Here is a 22,836-nt window from a genome sequence, read left to right on the forward strand (position 1 = left end):
AAAAATTGTATTCTTTATTTCCTCTTGGCCCTTGTTGATGGTTTCTATTTCCTTTTTCATGTTGATATACTTTGCAGTGAGTTTGTTGTAGTTTCCTGTAGTTTTTGGTAGCTCATTGTGAGCTCATTGAGCTTCCTGATAATCATTGTTTTGAACTCAATATCTGATAGTTGAGTTGTCTCTATTTCATTTAGCATTCTTTCTGAGGCTTCCTCCTTTGCCTTCATTTGGGGATTGTGTCTTTGTCTTCTCATTGTTCATGAGACTCTTCTTGTTAGCCTCTGTTTCTTAAATTGATCTGTTCTGGTTCCCTGGGTTTATGGTGTGGACTTCTGTTTTAGAATACTTGTGAGACTCAGTGGTGCAATCTCCTTCAGGTAGCCTGGTGTTCACAGCTTCCCCCTACTCTTTTTTGTGATCATTTGGAGGGGTAAGGGAAAATGGTTTAAGACAGCAAGAGAGCATTCTATGATATTTACAGTAGCAGCTAATAGAGAAGAGATAGGAGATCCTTTGGCTATGTACAGTGTTAACCATGATCTTCCACCCCACTAGCCACTTTTTAGAAAGGATGGAAAGAAGATAAGACTCTTGTTGGGAAGGGAAGGATTGTGAGTTGGATCTAGAAAGCAGTGAGGTTGTGGGAGGTCAGATTCTGAGGTAGTGTGAGAGTAAAGGATAGTAAATAAGTGGAGTGTGTGAGAGAATAGAGTTATCCACTACAGTAATAGAGTTTGGGAAACTGTGAAGTGGGCTAAGGTCTGGGAGGGGTGTTGTGTAGTATTTACAATCATATGGAATAGCTATTATTTACAGTAATATTAGAGCAACAATCATATGACAGAATCTATGAGATCCAGATAACAAGAATAAGGAGTATAGAACCTTGAGTAGTGTGTTAAATGGAACACAATGGAAGGACAGTAAATTAGCAATACACCATGAATGAGATAACAGGGGAAATCTGTCAAATGATACAATATAACCAGCCAAGTAAAGCAGACTATACAGAAAGAAGAGGAATACCAAAATACTATTATAATAAAAGATGTAAGAATAATGAAAAAATTATAATACAAATATGCAATAACTTCCTAGTTCAAAAAAAAGCAAGAAAAGAAAAAAAAGAAAGAAGAAAAGCAGAAGATGGAAGGAAGAAGAGATGAATTTGGAAAGGAAGAAGGTATTACACTAGAAAGAAAGAAAGAGAAACATAAGGAATTGAGAGATATAAAAATAATAAAAATTTTAAAAAATTAAAAGTTACTTAAAAAAGACAAAATCAAGCAATTAAACAAAAAACCCTCTTGTTGGTTTCAAACTGGCCAAATCAGTTTTTCTGGTCTTGCTGGCTTCAGCAGGCTGAGGGGAGATTGGTATGCTTTTCTCCCTTCCTGTTCAGCACTCAGTCAGCTTCTCCCTGTCTCCTTCTCCCCAGAGCCAGTCTGGTGCCTCTCTGCAGCACCCTGGGTGTGGGATCTGGGCTCTCCTAAGCATGCTCTCTGGAGCTCACCACCGTGGGCTCTGGGATCCTTCGGAATGAGCGCACCTTCTTCGTGTTCACAGCTGTGTGCTCCAGGGATCTTGCGGGGAACCTGCATCTTTTCCAGGTTCACAGGTGTGGACTCCAGGGTTCTTGATGGGTGTGCACTTTCCTCGAGTTCACGACCATGGGCACCTGGAATCCTGTGGAGCACCCACGCCTTTTCCATGACCATGGCTGTGGGCTCTGGATCTTCCACAAAAGCACACTCTTTCCGGGTTTCGGGCACAGCCAGAGGCCAGGCTGCCCTTGGTCGCACAGGCTGGGGCCACACTCTTCCCAGGGGTATGCATGGGTGCTCTCAACCCCTGTGTGCAATCAGTCTCTGAGACTGAGACCTCTCAGTCCTCACTCCCCTCTCTGTGCCTTCAAGCATCAAGGCCTCCCCCAGTGCTGTTCAATCCTTGTTTGGGGGGGAGGGGGAGCGGTTGACCCAGCTCTCTCCTGAGTGCCCTGAGGCAGACCTGGGAGCACTGGGCCTGGGGCTGCAACCTCCCTGGTCCCCACACTGATCCCTAGGCCCTTATTACTCTGAAGCAATCTCCTTACTGTCTGGTTTTTCGATGTCCGCTATAATTTTTTATCTGTTTTCATATATGCTGTGGTACTGTTGGCTGTTTGCTCTGTTCCTCTGTAGATTGGCTAGGTTTTTTTCCAGTGTGTAGGGGGAAGTGGAATCCCCTCCCTCCTTCAGCCATCTTCCTCTGGAGATATATTTTTAATTGCATTAATTTCTTCTTTTACCCTTAGTACTTCCTTCCTTCTTTCTTTTTTTTTGTTAAATTCACTTTTTCTAGATTCTTAAGTTAAAGTTTAGATCTCTAACTTTTATATATTTCTCCATTAATATTATAAACATTTTTATCTATAAGTTTCTCTCTAGGAACTGCTTTGGTTTCATATCACAAAATTTGAAAATTGTAATATTCCCTTATTTTAAATATTTAGTTCCTCATCTGTTTGCTCTTTGATAAACCATACATTATTTAGATGTATATTATTTCAATGCCAAAAAGTTAGATGCTGTCTCAATTTTATTGATTTGTAATTTAATACGATTGTGTTAAAATAATACATACTGTGTGGTTCCTGTGAAATTTCTTAATACTTGTTTTACAGCCATAATATATGGTCTATTTCATGGATATTCTTTGTGATATTTAAAGAAATATTTATCCTGTAGTTATTGGATGTAGTCAATGCACATTGTCAATTTTAAATGTTAATTAGGTCAAGATGATTTAAATTACTGCTTGTATCTTTGATTTTCTTACTGATGCTTATTTACAGAAAACTATAAAGAAAATTTTCTGCCTTCTATCTACCTCCCAAGTCCCCACACCACTACCATAGACTCAGAAACAGTTCTGGGAGGAGAATCAACTGTCAGGGAAAGCAGCTTATATAATATTATACCTCACAGCTCATAGACTCCAATCCATTTCATACCTACAGGATTATTAAAACTAACTGGTTTCTCCTTACCCATCATATCCCTTTCTGCACCAGGCCCGTTCTCCACCATGCTGATGTTCAGCAGGTGACCCAGATGATGAGAGTGGGCCCTTGTCCCTGCTTACCTAAGCAGAAGGCATCCAACTCCACAATTTCTCATTGTTAGACTTCTTTGTATCTGTACCTTTTTTAAGTCTTTAAAAATAATATTTTTCCAGTTTACCTGTTTAATTCATACATTTTTCTTTTTGTTTTTGTTTTAATATTTTATTGATTATGCTATTACAGTTGTCCCATTACCCCCTCCATCTCCCTCCACCCTGCACACCCTCCCCCACCCACATTTCCCCCCTCTAGTTCATGTCCATGTGTCATAAGTTCTTCAGCTTCTACATTTCCCATACTATTCTTGCCCTCCTCCTGTCTATTTTCTACCTACTATCTGTGCTACTTATTCTCTGTACCTTTTATCCCTCTCTCCTCCTCGCACTCCCCTGTTGCTAACCCTCCATGTGATCTCCATTTCTGTGGTTCTGTTCCTGTTCTAGTTGTTTGCTTAGTTTCTTTTGGTTTTGCTTTAGGTGTGGTTGTTAATAATTGTGAGTTTGCTGTCCTTTTACTATACATGTTTTTTATCTTCTTTTTCTTAGATAAATCCCTTTAACATTTCATAAAATAAGGGCTTGGTGATGATGAACTCCTTTAACTTGACCTTATCTGAAAAACACTTTATCTGCCCTTCCATGCTAAATGAAAGGTTTGCTGAATAGAGCAAACTGGGATGTAGGTCCTTACCTTTTATGACTTGGAATACTTCTTTCTAGCCCCTTCTTGCCTGCAAGGTCTCTTTTGAGAAATCAGCTGACAGTCTGATGGGAACTCCTTTGTAGATTACTGTCTCCTTGTCTCTTGCTGCTTCTAGGATTCTCTCCTTCATTTTTACCTTGGCTAATGTAATTATGTTGTGCCTTTGTGTGTTCCTTCTTGGATCCAGCTTCTTTGGGACTCTCTGAGCTTCTTGGATGTCCTGGAAGTCCATTTCCTTTGCCAGATTGGGGAAGTTCTCCTTTATTATTTGTTCAAATAACTTTTCCACTTGTTGCTCTTCCTCTTCCCCTTCTGGTACCCCTATAATTCAGATGTTGGAATGTTTAAATATGTCCCAGAGGTTCCTAAGCCTCTCCTCATTTTTTTGAATTTTTATTTCTTCATTCTTTTCTGTGTGGTTGTTTCTTTCTTCCTTCTGGTCCACTCCATTGATGTGAGACCCAGCTTTCTTTCCATCACTATTGGTTCCCTGTGCATTTTCTTCATTTCACTTATTGTAGTCTTCATTTTTTCATCTAATTTGTGACCAAAATCAACCAATTCTATGAGCTTCCTGATCACCAGTGTTTTGAACTATGCATCTGATAGGTTGGCTATCTCTCAGTTACTTAAAAGGACGGGTTCTGGGACTTTCATTTGTTCTTCTGTTTGAGCCATCTGTTTTTTGTTGTTGTTTTTTTTTTGGTCTGGTCACACCTGTTACATATGAGGGGCGGAGCCTTAAGTGTTCACCAGGGCGGGGCAACCCAGCTGCTGGGTTGTGACACTATTGTGGGGGTGGGTTCCAAGAGGGAACAATGGCACTTGCTCTGCTCTCTGCCGATTTCAGTCCCTTCTGCTGCTTCCCCCAAGCAAACTGGACCTTTGTGGTGCTGATTCCTGTGTGGGTGGGCTTGTGCACCTTGTGGGTGTTTCCAACAACCTCTCCTGTGAGGCTGGGAGTCTCTCCCTGCACCTCAAACCCCACAGGTGTTTTCAATCAGCGTCCCAAGGCTCTATTTCCCAGTGCTGTGATCCTGGGTTGCATGCAGTGCCTTGCTTCACAATCGCCACCTCGCTGGGTCTGCCAGTTGCCACCTCTTGGCTGGAGTTTGCCAGCCGCCACTTGCATGCCCAGGGTCTGCCCGCTGCAATCTTATGCACCTGGTCCCAATGCTTTTTGTGCCGTGAGACCCCTCTCCACCTGGCTTCCTGACTCCGTCCCTCCTACTGGTCTGGATGAATGTGTCTATTTTAACTCCTTAGTTGTCCTACTTCTATACAGTTCAATTTTCTGTCAGTTCTGGTTGTTATTCTGTTTCTAAATGGTTGTTGTCCCTATCTTGGTTGTGCAAGGAGGCACAGTGTGTCTACCTATGCCTCCATCTTGGCCAGAAGTCCAATTTATACATTTTTTTCTTGTTCTTATGGTGGCAGTGATGGCCCTAATTGGCACTATGATTTATTTTTTCTTAACCATGTTGATAGTGCTAGTAAATTTATTTAAAGCCCTGCATATTGTTCTTATGCATGACTATACCATAATTTGTGTGTTCTCTATCTGAAAATTCAGACTGGTTTTTTCCTTTTCTATCACATGTTTATATGTTATCTTGGGCATGTATGTGAGAATTCATGAGTGTAAACCCCTGGGATGGAGGTGTTAGATGATCCAAACTATTGGGAGGGGTGTGCCAATCTATGTTCATATCACCAGGTGCAATGCCCAAGCACCATCTTGCAGCACTCTGTCCTTTCCCATATTGTTACTGTATGTCAATGTATAAGTCAAGACAGACTTACTAGTTTTTATTTTAGAATTTGAAAATGTTTTTATTATTCCAAACCCTGGTGCAAAAAAAATTCAATGTTATGTCTTCTTGGGCTCATGTAGTATTATTTCTTTAATAGATATCTAAAAATGGATGTTCATTATTGTTAGCCAAGTAGTATTTACATTTTTAATCATAATAGTTACTGCCAAGCTCCCACCCACTCAAGATCCTCACAGCAGTCAGTATTGAGAGAATCCATCCACATAGACTCTTATCAATTTGTGACTTAAAGCAGGAATGTCAAACTCATTTTCACTGGGGGCCACATCAGCTTCGCAGTTGCCTTCAAAGGGCCAAATGTAATTTTAGGACTGTATAAATGTAACTACTCCTTAACAGTTAAGTGAGAGCTCAGCTCTGCCACTGGGGAGAAATGATGTGCTGGGTCAGATAAAACAAGGTGGAGGGCCGGATTTGGCCCATGAGCCTTGTGTTTTATTTAAAGTAACAAACTACCATCTTTGCTAATTGAAGGAAAAATATTTAATCCCATTGTTAGTTGAATTTGCATTTTTCATCTTATTTCATATGTTTCAATAAATATTTTGTTTATTGGTCATTGTTATATTCTCTTCTGTAAATAATATATATGCATTTTGTTAGGCTTTTGTTAATTTATTTACTGACTTGTTGGGAGTTTTATATATTGAAAAGACCCACTGTCTATCTTGTGTGTTGCATTTTTTCCCCCTGAGTTTTATATACTTCTTTTAGTTTTATTTTTACATGCAAAAAAATTTTCTGTTCAAATATATTTTTCAGGTATGTCTTTGGGATTTTGAATTACTTACAAAGACTTATTTTTTAAAAGGTTTGTTTTTAACAAACCAATCAATGTTTCTCCTCCTCTCTCTCTCTAAAATCAATAAGCATATCCTTGAGTGAGGACTAAAAATAATCCAACGATTTCAGTAAATTTATAGATGTATACAATCACCACAATCCAGGTTTAGAACATGTTTAATACCCCCAAAAGTTCCTTGTTTACAGTTAGCCCCCACCCTCATTCCAAAGCTTGTACTGATCTGCTTTATGAATCTACAAATTTGCTTTTTGCAGATATTCCATGTAAATGGAATCATATGACATGTAGTCTTTTGTGTCTGGCTTCTTTCATTTAGTATAATGGTTTTGAAGTTCATTCATTTTGTAGCATGTATCATTTTCTTTACATGTATTTCAGTTGTTCCTGTCTTTGTATTGCCAAATAGTATTTCATTATATGGGTATAGTACATTTTGTTTATCCATTCACTAACTAATGGAAATTTGAATCATTTCTAGTTTGGGGCTATTATGACTAATGCTGCTATGAACATTTGCAAATATGTATTTGTGATGATATATGCTCTTATTTCTCTTGAGTTGATTCCAAGGATGAGAATTGCTGAGTCATATGAGAAGTGGATATTTAACTTTTTAAGAAATTTCTCAAGTGTTTTCTGAAGTAGTTATAACATTATACACTCCCATCAGTAATGCATCAGGGTTTAGAAAGGCTTCTTATCCTCAAACATAATTATAACAACACTGATGATAATAATGGAAATAATAACCATTATTCTATTTTTATTTTCTTTTTATGTTTTGATTTTTATTCATCAGGGATCCATTTTGTTAAAAGGAATGAGTTTGAAATTCATCTTGCCAATAATTTCAAATTATCTTAACCTAAGCCTCAACTGTTCAGGGACCTAATTTAGGTCTCTGTTTTACTGGTGTATTTAACCAAAAATTAATCAATGCAAAAAAAGTGCTTGTTAAAATAAAGGTATTTTGTTTTAGCATCTTAAAAAGCTAGTCATTTCATGACTTTTTTTCAAAATTTTCCATTGAAAACATATATTTTCATAAAACTAAGTATCACCCAAATAAGTTCTAAAAATAAATTCTCCTGTTTACTGGTTTATATTTTGTAATTAGGTGTATGGCTGACATTTAATACTCAGTGCTAAAAAAAACAAACCTCATAACTTTGAGTTGCTGCTATCCATCAAGAATCTATCATCCTTTAGGAGGAAATACTGAAAAATATAAACAACCTGATAGTGCAGAAGCTATAGCTTCTGTATCCTAAAATCATTCTTCCTTACTCCATCTACCATTTCTTTCTTTCCAAAAATATATGAATTAGCTCCTTTCCTTCCCTGTGTGCATCGGGAGAGGTGGGCCCAGTCCACAAAAGGTGAGTCGTGGTTTGTCTGAGTCAACAGCTGTAATTGCAGGATCCTCCTAACGTGTGGAAAGTGGGTTCATTGGGAAGACTCCTTGTAAGAAAAACAGTTCTCCTTTTCTACCTTTAGAAGTTGTTGTGAGAGAATACAAAGCCTAAAGCTGCTGCAGGCATCCTTCTACTATCTTAGGAGCGCTGGCATGAGTAATAGGGGTATGAGGTACAAAGTCCCAGGCTCACTGGTGATGCTACTGACCTGATGAATTGGTCAACTCTGGAGATGCCCCATCTAGGGTCTACCTTGTCTGTAAGCTAATATGTTAAAGAAAAATAGAGCAAATTAGGTTGAATTTTCTACTAGTAGCAGAAAGCATCTTCATTTAAATATTCATACCATATACTTAAATTCTACCTTTAATTTCACACCATAGGTCTCAAATAAAATGACACAATTCACTTCTTCATCTCAGAGAACAAAGTGAGAGTAAAGTTGCAAGCCTGAGTTTAAACAGAATTTATCTCAACTGCAGGCATATTGCAGATGTTACTATCAGCTTGTTGAATTCTGGCAAGATGATAACCACTTTCACACAACTAATGCACAATATAATTAAAATATGCATAATCTTTAAATTCACTTGAAAATAAAAGTTGTCTCTGACAGTAAAGAAATTGTGTTCAAATTACTGTTCCTTTGAAATAAACTTCTGAATCAATTATCTGCTCTTTAGATTTTAGATTCACACTTTAACTGTTCAGATGAAACACAAGAGCAGAACCCACCCTCTTCTAACCACTTTAGCTGTCCTTCTCTGAAACCTGTCCAGCTCCCTCATATTATTAGAGTCTGTGGAATGTAGAACCAAATACTGATTTAGAATTAGTTTCAGTGTTTTATGAAAGGATCAAAATGTTTTGATTTTGTCTTCTAGCTTATTTTTCATTATATATTTTTGTCAAGATTATTGTAATTGTTAGTTTGTTCTCAGTTTTCATGGATTTTTAAAAATTTGTGATTTAAACTTCCATTATATACAATATTTTAATGTATAAAATAAAAATAAAATTATTAAATAAGATACATTTAAAAAGTCTATCTTTTATCCCTCAACCCTCATTTTGCCTCACAGAAAACCATTTTTTAAATTTCTCCATTGTTTCTATTTACAAATATAGGGAGAGAGAGAACAGTTGTAGCTATAGATTCCTATTCTCCTTTACTTTATTAAAAACATATGCTGTGTACTATGCAAACACTCTTGTTCCTTGCTCCAAACATATTCTGGAGATTATTCCATAGCAGAGTATTCTCATTTTTCCTTCCAGTGCAGAGTACTTCACTGTTTGGATGTACATCAGTGGATTCATACATTACCCCCTTGCTTCCCAGCATTGTCTCTGATTTATGCTAAGACAAGATCCACACAGGAGTTTCCTGTGACAGACACTGAGTTGGTCACACAACCTGGAGGGCCTCAGAGGTGCATCTTTTCCACTAGATTGTGCTTTGTCCTGAAGCCTCTAAGACCTATTAATGGGCAAGGGTGAGTTGCAAGAGAAAGAGTCAACACAGCATTGATTATTACCTGAGAGACAGAAAAAGAGTGAAGTATTGAAGCCCACCATTAGTCTAATAAGCAGGGACTTCAGGAAGTACTCAGGTTTGCCCAGATGTGGTTCCACAGGTTGGGCATTGGCCTGCAAACTGAAGGTCACCAGTTTGATTCCTGGTCAGGGCACATGCCAGGCAGCTAATCAATGTTTCTCTCTCTCTTTTTCCCTTCCTCCCTCTCTCTCAAAATAAATAAATAAATAAGTATAATCTTTTTTTTTAAGGAGTACCCAAGTTTGTCCTGGCTATGTAGTTCAGTTGGCTGGAGTGTCACCTCGATACTCCAAGATTGCCAGTTTGATTCCTGGTCAGGGCACATACAAGAAGCAACCAATGAATGCATAAATAAGTGGAACAACAAATCTTTCTCTTTGGACTCAATGAACTTTAAAAAATTATAAAAAGTTCCCAAGTTTAGATTCTTTAAAAAAAATCAGAGAAAAAGAGACCAAAGAACATAATTAGAAACATTTTAAAGGCATTACATCCTTACAACTGACCTGCATTTCTTATACTTATTGTCCCCTTTCTATGTCCCATGTTGCAAAGGGACTTATGTGTTCGTCCTTGAGAAACAAAGATGTAGGGGACTGCCATGTATTGCAGGCTTTGTCCCAGCTCAGGATAACATGCCTAATCACAGAATGCAGAAAACTCATGAAAAAGCATGGAAGGAGCAAGGAAATCTTCCAGATCCCCATGTGACAAAAGTTCAGGACTATAAATGAAAATTATTATTGATTGTGATGAAATCCTCTATTTCTCTTTTCTTTCTACTTTTTGTCCTTGAAGCTATATGAAGCAGACGATTTTTACTCCATGTTAATTGGGGAAATTTTTATAAAGAAATGTGGGCAGAGGGTGAATTCAGGTACATAGGAGAGAGTAAGGCTTGAATACAGAGGGACCAGGGAAGGAAGGAAGGTAAGTAAGGCACTGCAGTTGGTCGATACTGGGACTTCCAGGTCAGGAGCGGGGGTAGAGGAAGCCAGCAGGGAGGACATGTTCTGCAGGGTCACTGAACCAGGACCGAAGCAGATCCTGAGGAGGTGCCCTCTTTGTGGAATAAGGACCAAGCAGGAAACCTTTTCATGCTGCAAAGAAGCGAAGAAGGGGACAGAAGGTTCTTTCTTCCTTGAGTGTCACCAGCGTCACCATTGTTACTTCAGCTCAGGAGTCCTGCAGACAGAGGAGAATGATGTTCCCAGACCTAGCCAACAAGCAGCTTTTTTCCTTTCTCTAGAGCCTCCTAGAAGGAAGTTCCAAAATAAAAAGAAAAGTTCTCAGGTCACCCTGAGCCAAAGCTGCTTTAGAGCAGGCCTTTTATTAAGTGGTGAGAAGTTTAGTGTAAACTGCCTGACCAGAAGTCAGATTCAAAGACATTCCCATTATTTCAGTCACCTCTACATTCTGTTCTAGGGAAACCGAATATGTCTCTAAAATACAGTTAAAGAGCATTACCTGTTGGCTGAAGTCCAGAGTGTCCTAAGAAAGAGAAGGAAGATATAGACTTAAAAGACATGAAGGTAAATCTGTCCCCAAACACAATGTCACCAGCCCCAGACCACCTGACCTTTCTCTAGTACCACAACCCCCCAGAGTAGAGAGGAGAGCAGAAACTGAGAGCAGTGACCCACAAAGCTTCTGTCGCACAAATCTGGTGTAATTTTATTAACTGCAGTGTCTGTTCCTTCATTTATTCCAGGATCTTGGCCCAAACACTCATGGATGTTAACCCTTCTCTTACCTCTATAGGCCATAATTCCTTGTTTCAACCATAACTAACCATGAACTATTTTTTCTGGGTTTCCAGGAAATTTGAGATTAACCAGGGAAAGAAAGGCTTTGTATGGGGCCACTGACATACAGAGAACTAACGTGAGCAAAGTCATGTTTCTTCCCCCGTACAGTCTGTGGGGACCTTCAGCTGCCCACAGGTTCCTTACCTTTCTGATTCCTGAAGTAGACGAACAGCCCTGCCCCAAGGAAGAGCAGACCCAGAACGAAGCCCCCAACTCCACTCAGCATCTTGCTCTGTGCAGATTCAGACTGTGCCCCTGAGAGAAGAAGCTGGTTTTAGTGATTTTTATCCCAAACCCAACTTCTCTGATCGAGACTCTGAGACTGAGAGCTTTGAGGGTCAGAAGAAGCCTTCCCTAGAAGAACAAGAAGAACTGGCCATTTCTGGAAAGAGGCTTTAAAATCACACTGAGGAGACATGAGGTTCAGGCACTGAACTCATTGAAACATCATGGCCTGACATAAGGCCATGGATGCCTTATTTCAGTATCTGATGGATGCGGAGCCTAGGGCTCAGTAAAGTGGAGTCCTTGTCCAGGGTGACAGAGCTAATAGACAGCAGAGCAGAGACTGAACTCTCCCCGTGTCAGGAAGGTCCCTATGCTGTACAGGATGTGGCTTTGCTCAGATCTCATTGGACAACTCAGAGCAACAGGGCAGAAGTACCACCCCTGCCAAGGCAGGGGACTGGTGCCCAGGGCCAAGGAGGAACATGACCTGTGACATCGTGGGAAAGTTCAAAACAGAGACAACCTCTCTTCTGACTGCCAGGAACAACAGCTTCCCCAAGGACTCTAAGTATTTATAGAAATTGTCACAGGTCCACACACCCCCCACCCCCGTGACCTGTGTGGAAAGGGAGAACACGAGCAAATGATAACGTGGTGTGGGGAGGGGAGAACCCTGACACTCAGGGATGAACAAAGCCCCCCATGGTGGGTGAGGCCTGAGTGGGGACAGAACACTTCTCACTCCACTCCACGGTGACAGGGTCCATCAGGCTCAGGTGCTGCACTTGGCAGGTGTAGACCTCCCCACTCCGGGGAACGGTTTCCAGCATCACCAGGATCTGGAAGGTCCAGTCTCCATTCCGGATCAGGCCCGTGGAGACGACCCCAGCCTCCTCTTCTTGGCCGTTCCGCAGCCACCGGACTTCAATGTTACCGGGGTAGAAACCATTCACAGAGCAAACCAGGAGGTTGTGGTGCTGCAGGCGCTGCGTCTTTGCAGGGTACACAGTCACTGTAGGCACAGCTAGGAGAGAAAAGACCAGGAAACATGAGGGACGCAGAGGTGGCTCCTGGGCTGGCTGCCTTTCAGCCTCCAGGCTCCAGTCTCCAGCAGGCCTCCCTCCCAGCAGGAGTTAGTGCCATGGGCCTTAAATCTATCCCTACAGCATGGGCCCACCAGCATGAGAGAGGTGGAGGACATTTGTGGATTTTTTCATATCTTGAAACAGTTATTCATTGTTGAAGTGTTTACAACTCTTCACAAGGCATATAGTGCATTAATTAAAAGTGTGATTTCTGAAGCAGGGCTGCCTGAGTTCAAATCCAGGCTCTGCCTCATACTGGTTGACCCTGGCAGAATTTTCACATTCCTCCATTCTGAGCTTTCTCACATATAAAGTGGGACAATAACACTAACTTACCTCTTAAGGACATATGAGGATCAATGGACCTAATCGCTGGAACTTAGCCATCAATATTTGTTAGCTACTTACTACCCTTGTTCACTTGGAGAGAAAATGTAATTCAAAGCAGTGAGGATAAATTGGGGAACACTGGGGAAGATGGGGATACAGGGTAGGAAATCCTGGGACTGCAACACACACGCCAGAGAACAGCACAGAACTGGTTCTTCCTGGGAAGCAGGAAAGACACAGGTGATTCTCTGACCCTATAAGCTGAGTCCCAGAAAAGCATGAGTCCTGGAGAAGACGGGAAGGAGCAAGGAGAGTCACTCATCTAGAAATATTTACAATTACACTCAGTTGGGCAAGCCCTCTCCTTTTCAAAAGCAGCATATCTATTATTGGAATTGCTATTATTTTATAATTGTCTCTCTTTTTAGCTGACATTGAGCTCAGGGCAGGGTCTGGGACTCATTAATATGTGCGTTTCCTGCCTGAGGCCAAGCTCAATAAATACAATGGAGAAAGGGGAAGGGGAGGAGGTAGGGGAGGAGAAGGAAGAGGTAGGGGAGAAGAAACCTAGGGAGAACATTTTTACACCACAAATAGGTACATTTAAGATTGATAGTAAATCATTGCTAACAACTTTGCAGTCCATTTCATTACATTAGAGGTGTTTCAATTCTTAACATGGAAAGTAATAAAGGAGAGACAAAACACAAACCAGGAATTGGAGAAAGTGCTGAGTCAAATATTAGCAATGTGTTCCCCCTACTGCATGGAGAACCCATAAAACCACTGAGAGAAACACCAGGCCCCCAGAGTTGATAGACAACTGGCAATTCTTAGAGCAGGAGTAACAACTAACCAATAAATATGTGAAAAATGTTCAAGAACCTTAGAAATCAAAGTACAAATTAAAAATAAAATATATAAAATTTCAATTTCATATATTTTATATGTTGATATAAAATACTTAAAAATTTCAGTATTTGGTAATATTTTTAAAAATTCAGAATGTGAGGTAAATTGTCACAGCTCTATAAAGATAATATGTAACTACTTAAATATGGTGCTATTAGCATTACAAAAATAGTAACATCCATATGTTAGGTAACAAAATTACAATTTAAAGATCTGATTCTGTAATCACTTAAGCCTCGGAAAGGTCGGAGTGCCCCGCCCTCCAGAACTCGGCCTGACCCCCCTCCCCAGTGAAACGCTCGCGCAGCAAACACGCGGCCCTGACCAGGGTTTGGGGTTAAGGAGGGTTTGGCCACGACGGACAGCGAGTCCCCTCCTCGCAGCACCCCCCCCCCGACCTTTCACCCCTCACCTCTGCTCCCCGAACCTTCACCCCAACCGGACAGCACCGCCGTGTCCCTCACACAGGCCGCCGTCACCCGGCGACCCTGAGCGCAGCCGTCACCCGCGGGCTCGCTCGCGGGCCCACAAACACGCGCATGCGCACGTACGCGCACACCCCCGCCCCCCGCCGCGCTCACTTTGCCGGTGCACCAGGAATCCGTCCAACACCCCGTAGTTGTGTTTGCACACCGTGTCCAGCTCGGCCCGCCTCTGCTCCATGAAGTCCTTCTGCCCGTTCCAGTACTCGGCGTCCGGCCGCCCCAGCTCGGTCTCCGCGCGGTACTGCCCCCAGTCGCTGTCGTAGCGCACGATCTCCTGCCCGTTGTAGATGTGTCTCTGCAGGAGCCGCACCCGCTGCGTCCCGTTGGTGAAAGTGACACTCGGACTTATGCTGCTCCACGAAATTCTTCGCTGTGGGGACGGACAGAACGACCCGGTCACTCGGGTTAGAGGCTGACGGCGACGCCGCCGGTGCGGGCGCCCGGCCGTGGGGGCACGAGGCCCCGGCACCCCGACTGCCGGCTCCGGGGTCGCCCCTCGTCCGGGGCCGGGGGGGGGGGGGCGGGGGGACCCCTGGGCGCTCAGCCGCCGCGGATCCCCTCGGCCTCCCCGCGGGGCCGCGGGACCGGCGCTGCGCGAGGGTTCGGGCCGGCACCGGCCCCGGCCCCGCCGCCCCCGGGAATCCGGAAGGAAAACGGCCGCCGCCGCCGCTCGGGGGCTTAGGGGTCGGGCCCAGCCACCGAGAACTCCCGCGGGAGCGAGAAACGGCAGCAGGAAAGCGTGGGCTTCCGGAAGAGAGACACTAACGGGATCTAAGTTCGGGCGACAGGAAGGGGCCTCGGGGTGACGCTGGAGGTGAGACCACGGTTGGGTCGGCGTGAGCTGGAGGAACACAGGTGACCGCATAGGTTTGGGGAAGGGGAGGCGCAGTCCAGGGAAAGGCTGCAGCTCGGGCCAGAGCCGGACGGAACCCGTGAGCCTGCTCCGGGGACCAGGGCAGAGCCGCTCCCGGGGGCGCAGACGGCGGGAGGGAGGCGGGGGAGACGGGACGGGACAGGCAGGTGCGGCCGTGCCCAGAGCCTGCGGGTGAGTGAGGATGGGACCTCACACCGAAGGTGACGGGGAACTGCGGACGAGTTTCAGGGAGAAATAAGCATAATCCCACAGCAGGGCCACATCTCTTCTGCATGTCCAAACCTAGAAAACTCAGAAAACCAGAAGAATAAACCGGTGGTTAAAGGTGAGAGAAATAAATGGAAGATTCTGATCTCATCAATACTGTAGAAAGTAGAATTACTGCAGAAATTTGAGACACTTTACTCAAAATATTGGTGACTTAAAACATTGGTAGCTTTTATCAATGTTAAAAGTTAATTAGAGACGCGATGACCAAGAACTGATGAAATTTTGAAAAACATTGCATAAGGTAAAAAATAAAAATGAAGATTTCTTACTTCAACTGATTGAATGGATTCAACAAGGAAGCAGTGAATTAATACATCTCTCTCTCTACCTCTCTCTGTGTAATGAGCTAAAATAAACCATGAAGAACTGAATTGGAAGGTGAGTGTGTGTATAAATAGTGAGTCCAAAATTTCTAGAAACAGCCAATGTAAAGCAGTGTTCTCAACCTCAAAACTATTGATGTTTGGATCAGATAATTCTTTGTTGTTGGGGGTGGGCAACCTGTTCTGTGCACAGTAGGCTGTACTCAGCATCCCTGGCCTCTCTACCCACTAGTCATCAGAAGAAACCCCTGGGGTAACAACCAAACTGGCTCCAGATATTGCCAGATGTTCCAGGGGTGGGAAGCGGAGGGAGGGGTGGTGAACCTTCACAGGGTGAGCTCCACTGGTGTGAACCATCTGAAAAATCTGTGGTGAAAAAGCCACTGCTAATTATAGAGCAGCTGAGAATTACACAGAAAGTTCTATTAATATTATATCTGTTGAAAATCTTGGTAATCTATGAAATTTTTAATTTTTAGCAGTCTGGTCCCAGCACGCAGTAATATTTTTAGCAAAATAAATTTGTTCAGGGCCTGTTTACCTGTTTCTTTGCCTTGTCAACCAATCACCAAGTCATATAATGTATCCTTCACATCATCTTCATTTTTAATTTTTCTGCTGCTGGTCCACTATTTATCTACAGTAGAAAACTACAGCCACAGCCATTTGATTCCTGTTCAATGTCCCAGTTAATTCATTTTCTAACTGTCTCCTGCTCCCAATAATACCAGAGGGCACCAAATTACCAACCTTGGCCAGATGTGGAACTCTCCCTTTTACAGTTGTTTCCCCTCAAAAAGGGAGAAAATAGGATGACATTCTCATATAGACAGTTTGCAAAAATGAGCAGGTTCCCAGGCTCTGAGTAGAGACCTTCACTTAGAAATGAGGGCAGAAAGGAGGGCACTGTGGTCAGACCACATTTATTCACAAATTCTCCAGTGCTTCCTGACACATGAGAAAGTTGAAAAAATGTGTGAAGTTGCTGTTCACTGTAGCCTGTGTGGTCAGCACTGTTGGTCCCTATTCACTACCCAACTTAAAGTTTCCAAATATAACACATAAAAATATAGAGTGTCCAGTTAAATTTGTATTTCAGATAAATAATTCTTGGTTCTCTGAAATTCAGATTTAATTGAGCATCTGGTATTTTATTTGCCAACCCTAGCCCAACTTGCTAATAAAATCTCAGAAAAAAGAGTATATTTAACGCTTCTTTATGTTCTTCCTCTTGTGCCCACAACAGTCTGTACGTAGTGCAAGCACATATGGAACTTTTAACATTATAAATGCAAAATGAATGTGAATTTCTCCTCTACATTGAAACTACCAGCCCTTGCATTGACCCACCCCCCAACCCTCAGACACACACTGGCACATGTGAACCTCTGAAATTTCATCAGTAATTCAGACTCAGCCAAGCCACTGTTCACTAGTGGTGGTTAGAAGCCCAAACTCTAGAATTACAGAATCTAAATTTGAACATTAGCTCTTCCACTTGGGTCAGATTTTAACATCCATGGGCCTCTTTTTCTTTATCTCTAAAATAGATTTAGTGATAGTATATTCCTTGCAGTATATTGTTAAGTGTGAAATTAAATAGTGCTGATCACATAATAAGTACTCAATAAACACATTGTTATTTTAATACTTATAACCCCTATGAATGCAAGCTCACAAGATCTTTCTATTTTTTAATTTCCTAAAGAAAATAATTTCTTCATAATTTGGCAGTTGTCTTTAATTAATTTTATCACTAAATATCATTTTGAACACATGAGGACAGAAGTTTGGCTTATATGTAATAATGGGACACACACGACCCTCATGTGAGTGTGCTGATGTAGAGGAGAGGGCTTTCTAGACACTGAGGGTCAGACTATGTACTCCATGTTCTACAACTGACTGTGTGACTCTGGGTGAGTTACTTAAACTTTGAATTTTAGATTCCATAGAGTATTATGTTTTTAATTACTGCAGATAAGATAGGATAGTGATGAGGATTACATACTCAAATTTATAGGTCTGGTACATAGTCACTACAGAATGTTCTGATGCTCCATGCTGATAGAGACCAGATTTGTTTTGTTGATGCCTCCATCCTCATTATCTAGGGTGATAACTGGTCTATTCTAGGTCACTAATAAATATTGGCTGTATAATCAATGGCTTTTTGCATAACCAGTCACCTGGGCATATGAAACCACTCTAGTGGCTCCTTGCTGCTGACTAAATATCTCCGGTTCTCACGTCCTCCCAGCTTCTTCTGAGGCTCATTTGTTTTTGTGCTTTAGGTCCAGCTGACTCCCTGGTCCTGGAGCCCAGTTTCTCCCTGAGGTCAGCTGCTCAGAAGAGTCACCTGTAATCCATCCATCATGTCTTCAGCTCCCATCCTCTCTTCAAATGGTCCAATCCAGTTTCCATCTTGTACAATTGACTGACTGTGCACGTTACATCCACCAAACCCAGTGCTCACTTCTCTGCATGTTCTTGCTTCCCAAACTGCTAGTGATTCTCACCACATCTGACCACTCCCTCCTCTGGGAAAATTGGCTTCCCTTCACCTCCATGCATCACACTCTCTTGGTTTTCCTCAACACTGCTGGCACCCCTTCTCAGTACCCTTGGCTGCCTCACTAGCCCTTGGTCCTCTGGGCTCAGCCCTTTCCATCTTCCTGTCTGCCACACACACTTGCTCACTCACTGTGTGGCCTCCTCCACTTTCCTGGACTTTAACGCAGCATATGTGTCAATGACACCAACATGCGTACCCCCAGCCCTGGCTGGAGCTCTCGGCTCCTGTACTCAACTGACCTCTTGATAGGGCCACATGAATGTCAAAAAATCCTTTCAAACTTAAACAAAATATTTATTCCTAACCACCCAGTTCAAATTATTTTCTTACAGTATTCCTTATCCCAATAAACTGTACCACTAAATTTATTCAAATTATTTAAGACAAACTTTTTAGGGATAAGCTTGATTTTCTACTCCTCCCCCTTTTGATCCATTAAAAAGTCATAAAAATATCTACCCCAAATCTGCTCACCTTGTCTTTATGACTGTCCTTGTCACTACCACATGAAATGGAGCCCCAAGCATGTCTTCCCTGGAGAACTCATCCATGCTCCTAATGGCCTTGCTGACTCCACTCATGAACCCCTAGAGTCCAGTCTATACATGGTAGCTGGTGTTATTGTTTTTCAAATAAATATAACTGCACTCTCCTTATTCACATGTCTCTTCAAATAAAATTCAAATTTCTTACCACAGCCATTAGAGCCCAATATCATTTATCTCCCATTTTCTCCACCCTCTTCCTGTCTCAGTGTCACTCTTCAACTTGCTGGCTGTGCCTGAGCCACTCTAGCCTTCCTTCTGTCCCTGAAACATGGCAAACACATTCCCACACTTTGGCACTTCTCTGCTCCTCTCTCTGGAACTCTTGTCCCCTAGATCTTCACATGGTAGCTTCCCTCATCATTCAGGCCTCGAAAAAATGTCACTTTCTCAGAGAGAGCTCCCCTAACCACCTGAACTGAAGTCAGGTAAATTTCATTTTCTCTGGCATGACTCTGGTTTATTATTTTTTATTTTTTTATTGTAGTTCAATTACAATTGTCCCCATTTTCCCCCCATTACTCTCCCATGCCCTGCCCGTACCCCCTCTCCCACATTCAGTCCTCCCCCCCCCCCACCATTGTCCTTGTCCATGGGTCCTTTACACGTGTTCCTTGACTTGACCCTTCCCCTTCTTTCCCCATTATCCCCCTCCCCTCTGGTCACTGTCAGTTTGTTCTTTATTTCCATGTCTCTGGTTTTATTTTGCTCACTTGTTTGTTTTATTGATTAGGTTCCACTTATAGGTGAGATCATATGGTATTTGTCTTTCACCACCTGGCTTATTTTATTTAACATAACACTCTCTAGTTCTGTGCTGAATTTTTTTCTTTCTTAAATGTCATTGGTTTATTTATTGTCTTTCTCCCCTGATGTTAGCTAAGTTCTATGATAATAGGGGACTTTCTATCATATTGAAATAGGATTTTCTGATCCTACAACAGAGTCCAGTGTATAATAGTTGCTCAGATAAATATGTGACCTAAGTGAATGAACTGAGTTTCTGGGACTTGATCATTGTGTGAATCCTGGAAAATGGAAGAGGTTCAAGCTCCTACACTCTTTTTTTTCAGATGACACATTATATCCCTTATACATTCTGTGAGAAATTCAAACAAAGTTCTTTCTTTTTCTATTGTTAGAAGAAACTTTCGCCAGTAAGGAGAGGGTGACTTTTTAAAAAAGTGAAAATATCACTATATTTTATCTTGTCTATGAATCTGTTCCAGTGCTGAGGATCTGTGAGTACTTTGGGATCTCAGGAATGGTAATGAGGTGGAGAAAGAATAGGGAGAAACTGAGCCCTGGGTGGTGTGGCTCAGTGGATTGAGTGCCAGCCAGCAAACCAAAGGGTCACCAGTTCAATTCCCAGTCAGGGCACATGCCTGGGTTGTGGGCCAGGTCCCCAAATGGGGGCATACATGATGCCACCACACACTGATGTTTCTCTCCTTTACTTTCTCCCTCCCTTTCTCTAAAAATAAATAAAATCTTTTTTAAAAAAGAATAGAGAAGAACTGGAAGTAGAGGTAACCAAAAGTGGCTGATTAAGGAAAACAGTGGGCATGATGAATGGACCTGTGACATTTGGGGCCAAGAGTCCAGGAAGCTAATGATGTCTCTTGACTTGATTATTGACTTTCAGCACCATGGGATGAAAGCAGCCTTCATACTCTATACTCCTGCTCCAGGTGTATAATTTGAACCTATGAAATTGCTAATATTTGACTCTTTTTAACTTAAGGAACAGAATTTCATGCAGTTTATCTCTACTAGTTTAATCACCACTGTGGACTCAGATTAGACAAAGGGAGATGTAGGAGAAACTGATAGTATAGGAAGGTTCAAAACAGATTCACGATGGATGCTAACCTGGACAGGTGTTCAGAAGATGCCTTGAGTTCTTTAAGGCATCAAAAAAACACCCCACAAGTGCTCTTTATCTGTAGGGTCGTTCCAAGCACCAGCAATCTCTGCTTCAGCTCCAGGAGGCTTTCCACAAGGGGAATAGAGAGCACTAACCCCAACTTCTGCCAGACAACCTCCCTTATAGGAACACAGATCTTATAAACACTGGGGTTCAGGGAGAAAAGAAAGGAAAGAGTGGCGGAGGCCCCTCACACATTAGAGAGACACCTACATTACAGTTTCTGTTGAGGACATAACATGGGATTTTCTAAGAGAGACCCTACTAATTTGTTTTGGTTCTCCATAAAATTTCAGAGAAACTTTTTCTCTTCTTCAAATAACTCAGCATAATGAATGGAACCACTAGATGGGAATTAGTTTGATATCATTCAAACTACTCTCAAGACCCTGAGGGAATGGGACACCAGGCTGGAGAGGCTTTACCGGAGGAGAGCCGAGAAGAAATGACCTGTGTACATGGAGCCCCTTACACAGTTCTGGTGGAGGGCAAGCACCCAGGCTCCCTTTGTTGTGGAAAGAATTGGGGATCCATGCAATAAAGACAGGTGGTCACTGAAGAAAATGTCACAATTTTTAAGGGACATAGCTTAGACACAGTAATAAAGTGAATCTCTTCCTTCTGTCACCCCAGAATTTCCCACCCCCACACCCAAGATATGCACTTACGTGGTGTGTTCCTGGCCAAAGCCAGGAGAGGGCTCAGTACCAATAGTATCACCATCAGAGCTGCCATCCAGGAGCCTCCGGGGAAGCACAGACGCACCATGCTGGAGAATGGAGAGGACAGGGTGCAGAGAGCAGGCAAGTCTTACTCAATGAGCAATATGACCTTTCTCCACCCACATCCCAAATAATACCAACCAAGGAACTCATTTCTTTGTTCCTGGATTGGGTAATTTCAGTGTTGAGAACCAATCAGTATGAGAGATGAATGGTGTCATCAAATGCTGGTCAGAGATTCAGTATGAAGGTCTTCTTCTGAAAGTTTGAATTTCCTGTATTAAAAAGATTGTTTTAATTTAGTGCTTTAAAGGTTTGATTCAGTTGTCTCTGAAACATTTTATTGGGCCCCTGTTGTGAGCCAGTTCTGTGCTGGCCAATGCTGTGTGTACAAGTTGGGGCCTTTTAGAACTATATTCATTTCTCAGACTTGCAGAGACAGCCATTTTGACAAATGTGTGTATGAGTATGTTTAGGAGTTTAGGCAATGGAGAAGAAGATGATTGCAAGTTAGGAGACTCTCAATTTTGCCTTTATTGCATCATACTTTAGTGTTGTAGATTTGGGTAAATTACTTAACTTCTCACAATTAAAGTCACTGTGATCTTTCCGGTGTTTTAATTCTGGAAAATGCTGTGATTCTGGGGACACTTCAAGGAGCAGTTTCTCCTAGTAACTGATGACATGACAGACTTACAGTCATTGATTGGAGAATGTAATCTGTACCTCTTTATAAGGAGGAATGTCTCTGACTGAAGGAAACTGAAAGTTATTCAATAATTAACCCGAGTGAAAAGGTTTTTCAGATTTATCTCCCAATGCTGTTGCTGAGCTTAGCAGCACCTCCAGAATACACATAGACAAAAGTGCTCAGAGGAGGTGACCTATATGGAGTGGAGAGGAAAGTACTTTTGAATAGCACCTTTGGATAACTTTTAACCCAACAATGTAATAAGGCCAACTGTCCAAACCAAAGTATCCAGGGAGCTGAGATGTTGATAAAGGAGTCAAAATCAGCCTATGACACAATTCTACTATAGAACAATTAATATTTTATGTTAAAAAAAAGTCCAATGCCTTACTCTTGGTCTCCATTATGATTTTTCATTTTCTTAAGGACATGCCCCCTTGCTTATTCAACTTCTTGCTTTATTTAAAAAAAAAAGTTTAAAAAGACTTTGTTAATTAAATTGTTATACAGTGTTCAGGAAATGGAATGCTGTGGAAAAATAGAAATTATATTCTTTGATATAATAATATAATTTTAATTGTATAGTCTACTTTATATAATTATTACACAAAATTTTAATATAAGTATAATTCTCAGATCCTGA

The 22,836-nt window shown here is 41.9% G+C and overlaps 1 protein-coding gene and 1 long non-coding RNA gene across 2 annotated transcripts; one reads left to right on the plus strand and one right to left on the minus strand.

The window, feature by feature from the left end:
* Window positions 1-10,246: 10,246 nt before the first annotated feature.
* Window positions 10,247-21,628, minus strand: LOC123810280 (DLA class II histocompatibility antigen, DR-1 beta chain). Its single transcript, XM_045825859.1, is given in 7 exon segments — window positions 10,247-10,603; window positions 10,886-10,909; window positions 11,371-11,481; window positions 12,197-12,478; window positions 14,363-14,597; window positions 14,599-14,636; window positions 21,449-21,628. Coding segments are annotated over 7 exon segments (804 nt in total). The 5' UTR covers window positions 21,549-21,628; the 3' UTR covers window positions 10,247-10,589.
* Window positions 14,646-19,005, plus strand: LOC123810281. The gene is made up of 2 exons (XR_006784231.1): window positions 14,646-15,121; window positions 18,028-19,005. It is a non-coding gene; the product is annotated as an uncharacterized LOC123810281 (long non-coding RNA).
* Window positions 21,629-22,836: the final 1,208 nt, after the last annotated feature.

The sequence above is a fragment of the Phyllostomus hastatus genome, unplaced genomic scaffold (genome assembly GCF_019186645.2).
Source record: "Phyllostomus hastatus isolate PE091 unplaced genomic scaffold, TTU_PhHast_1.1 phas_scaffold_60, whole genome shotgun sequence".
Classification (NCBI taxonomy): Eukaryota; Metazoa; Chordata; class Mammalia; order Chiroptera; family Phyllostomidae; genus Phyllostomus; species Phyllostomus hastatus.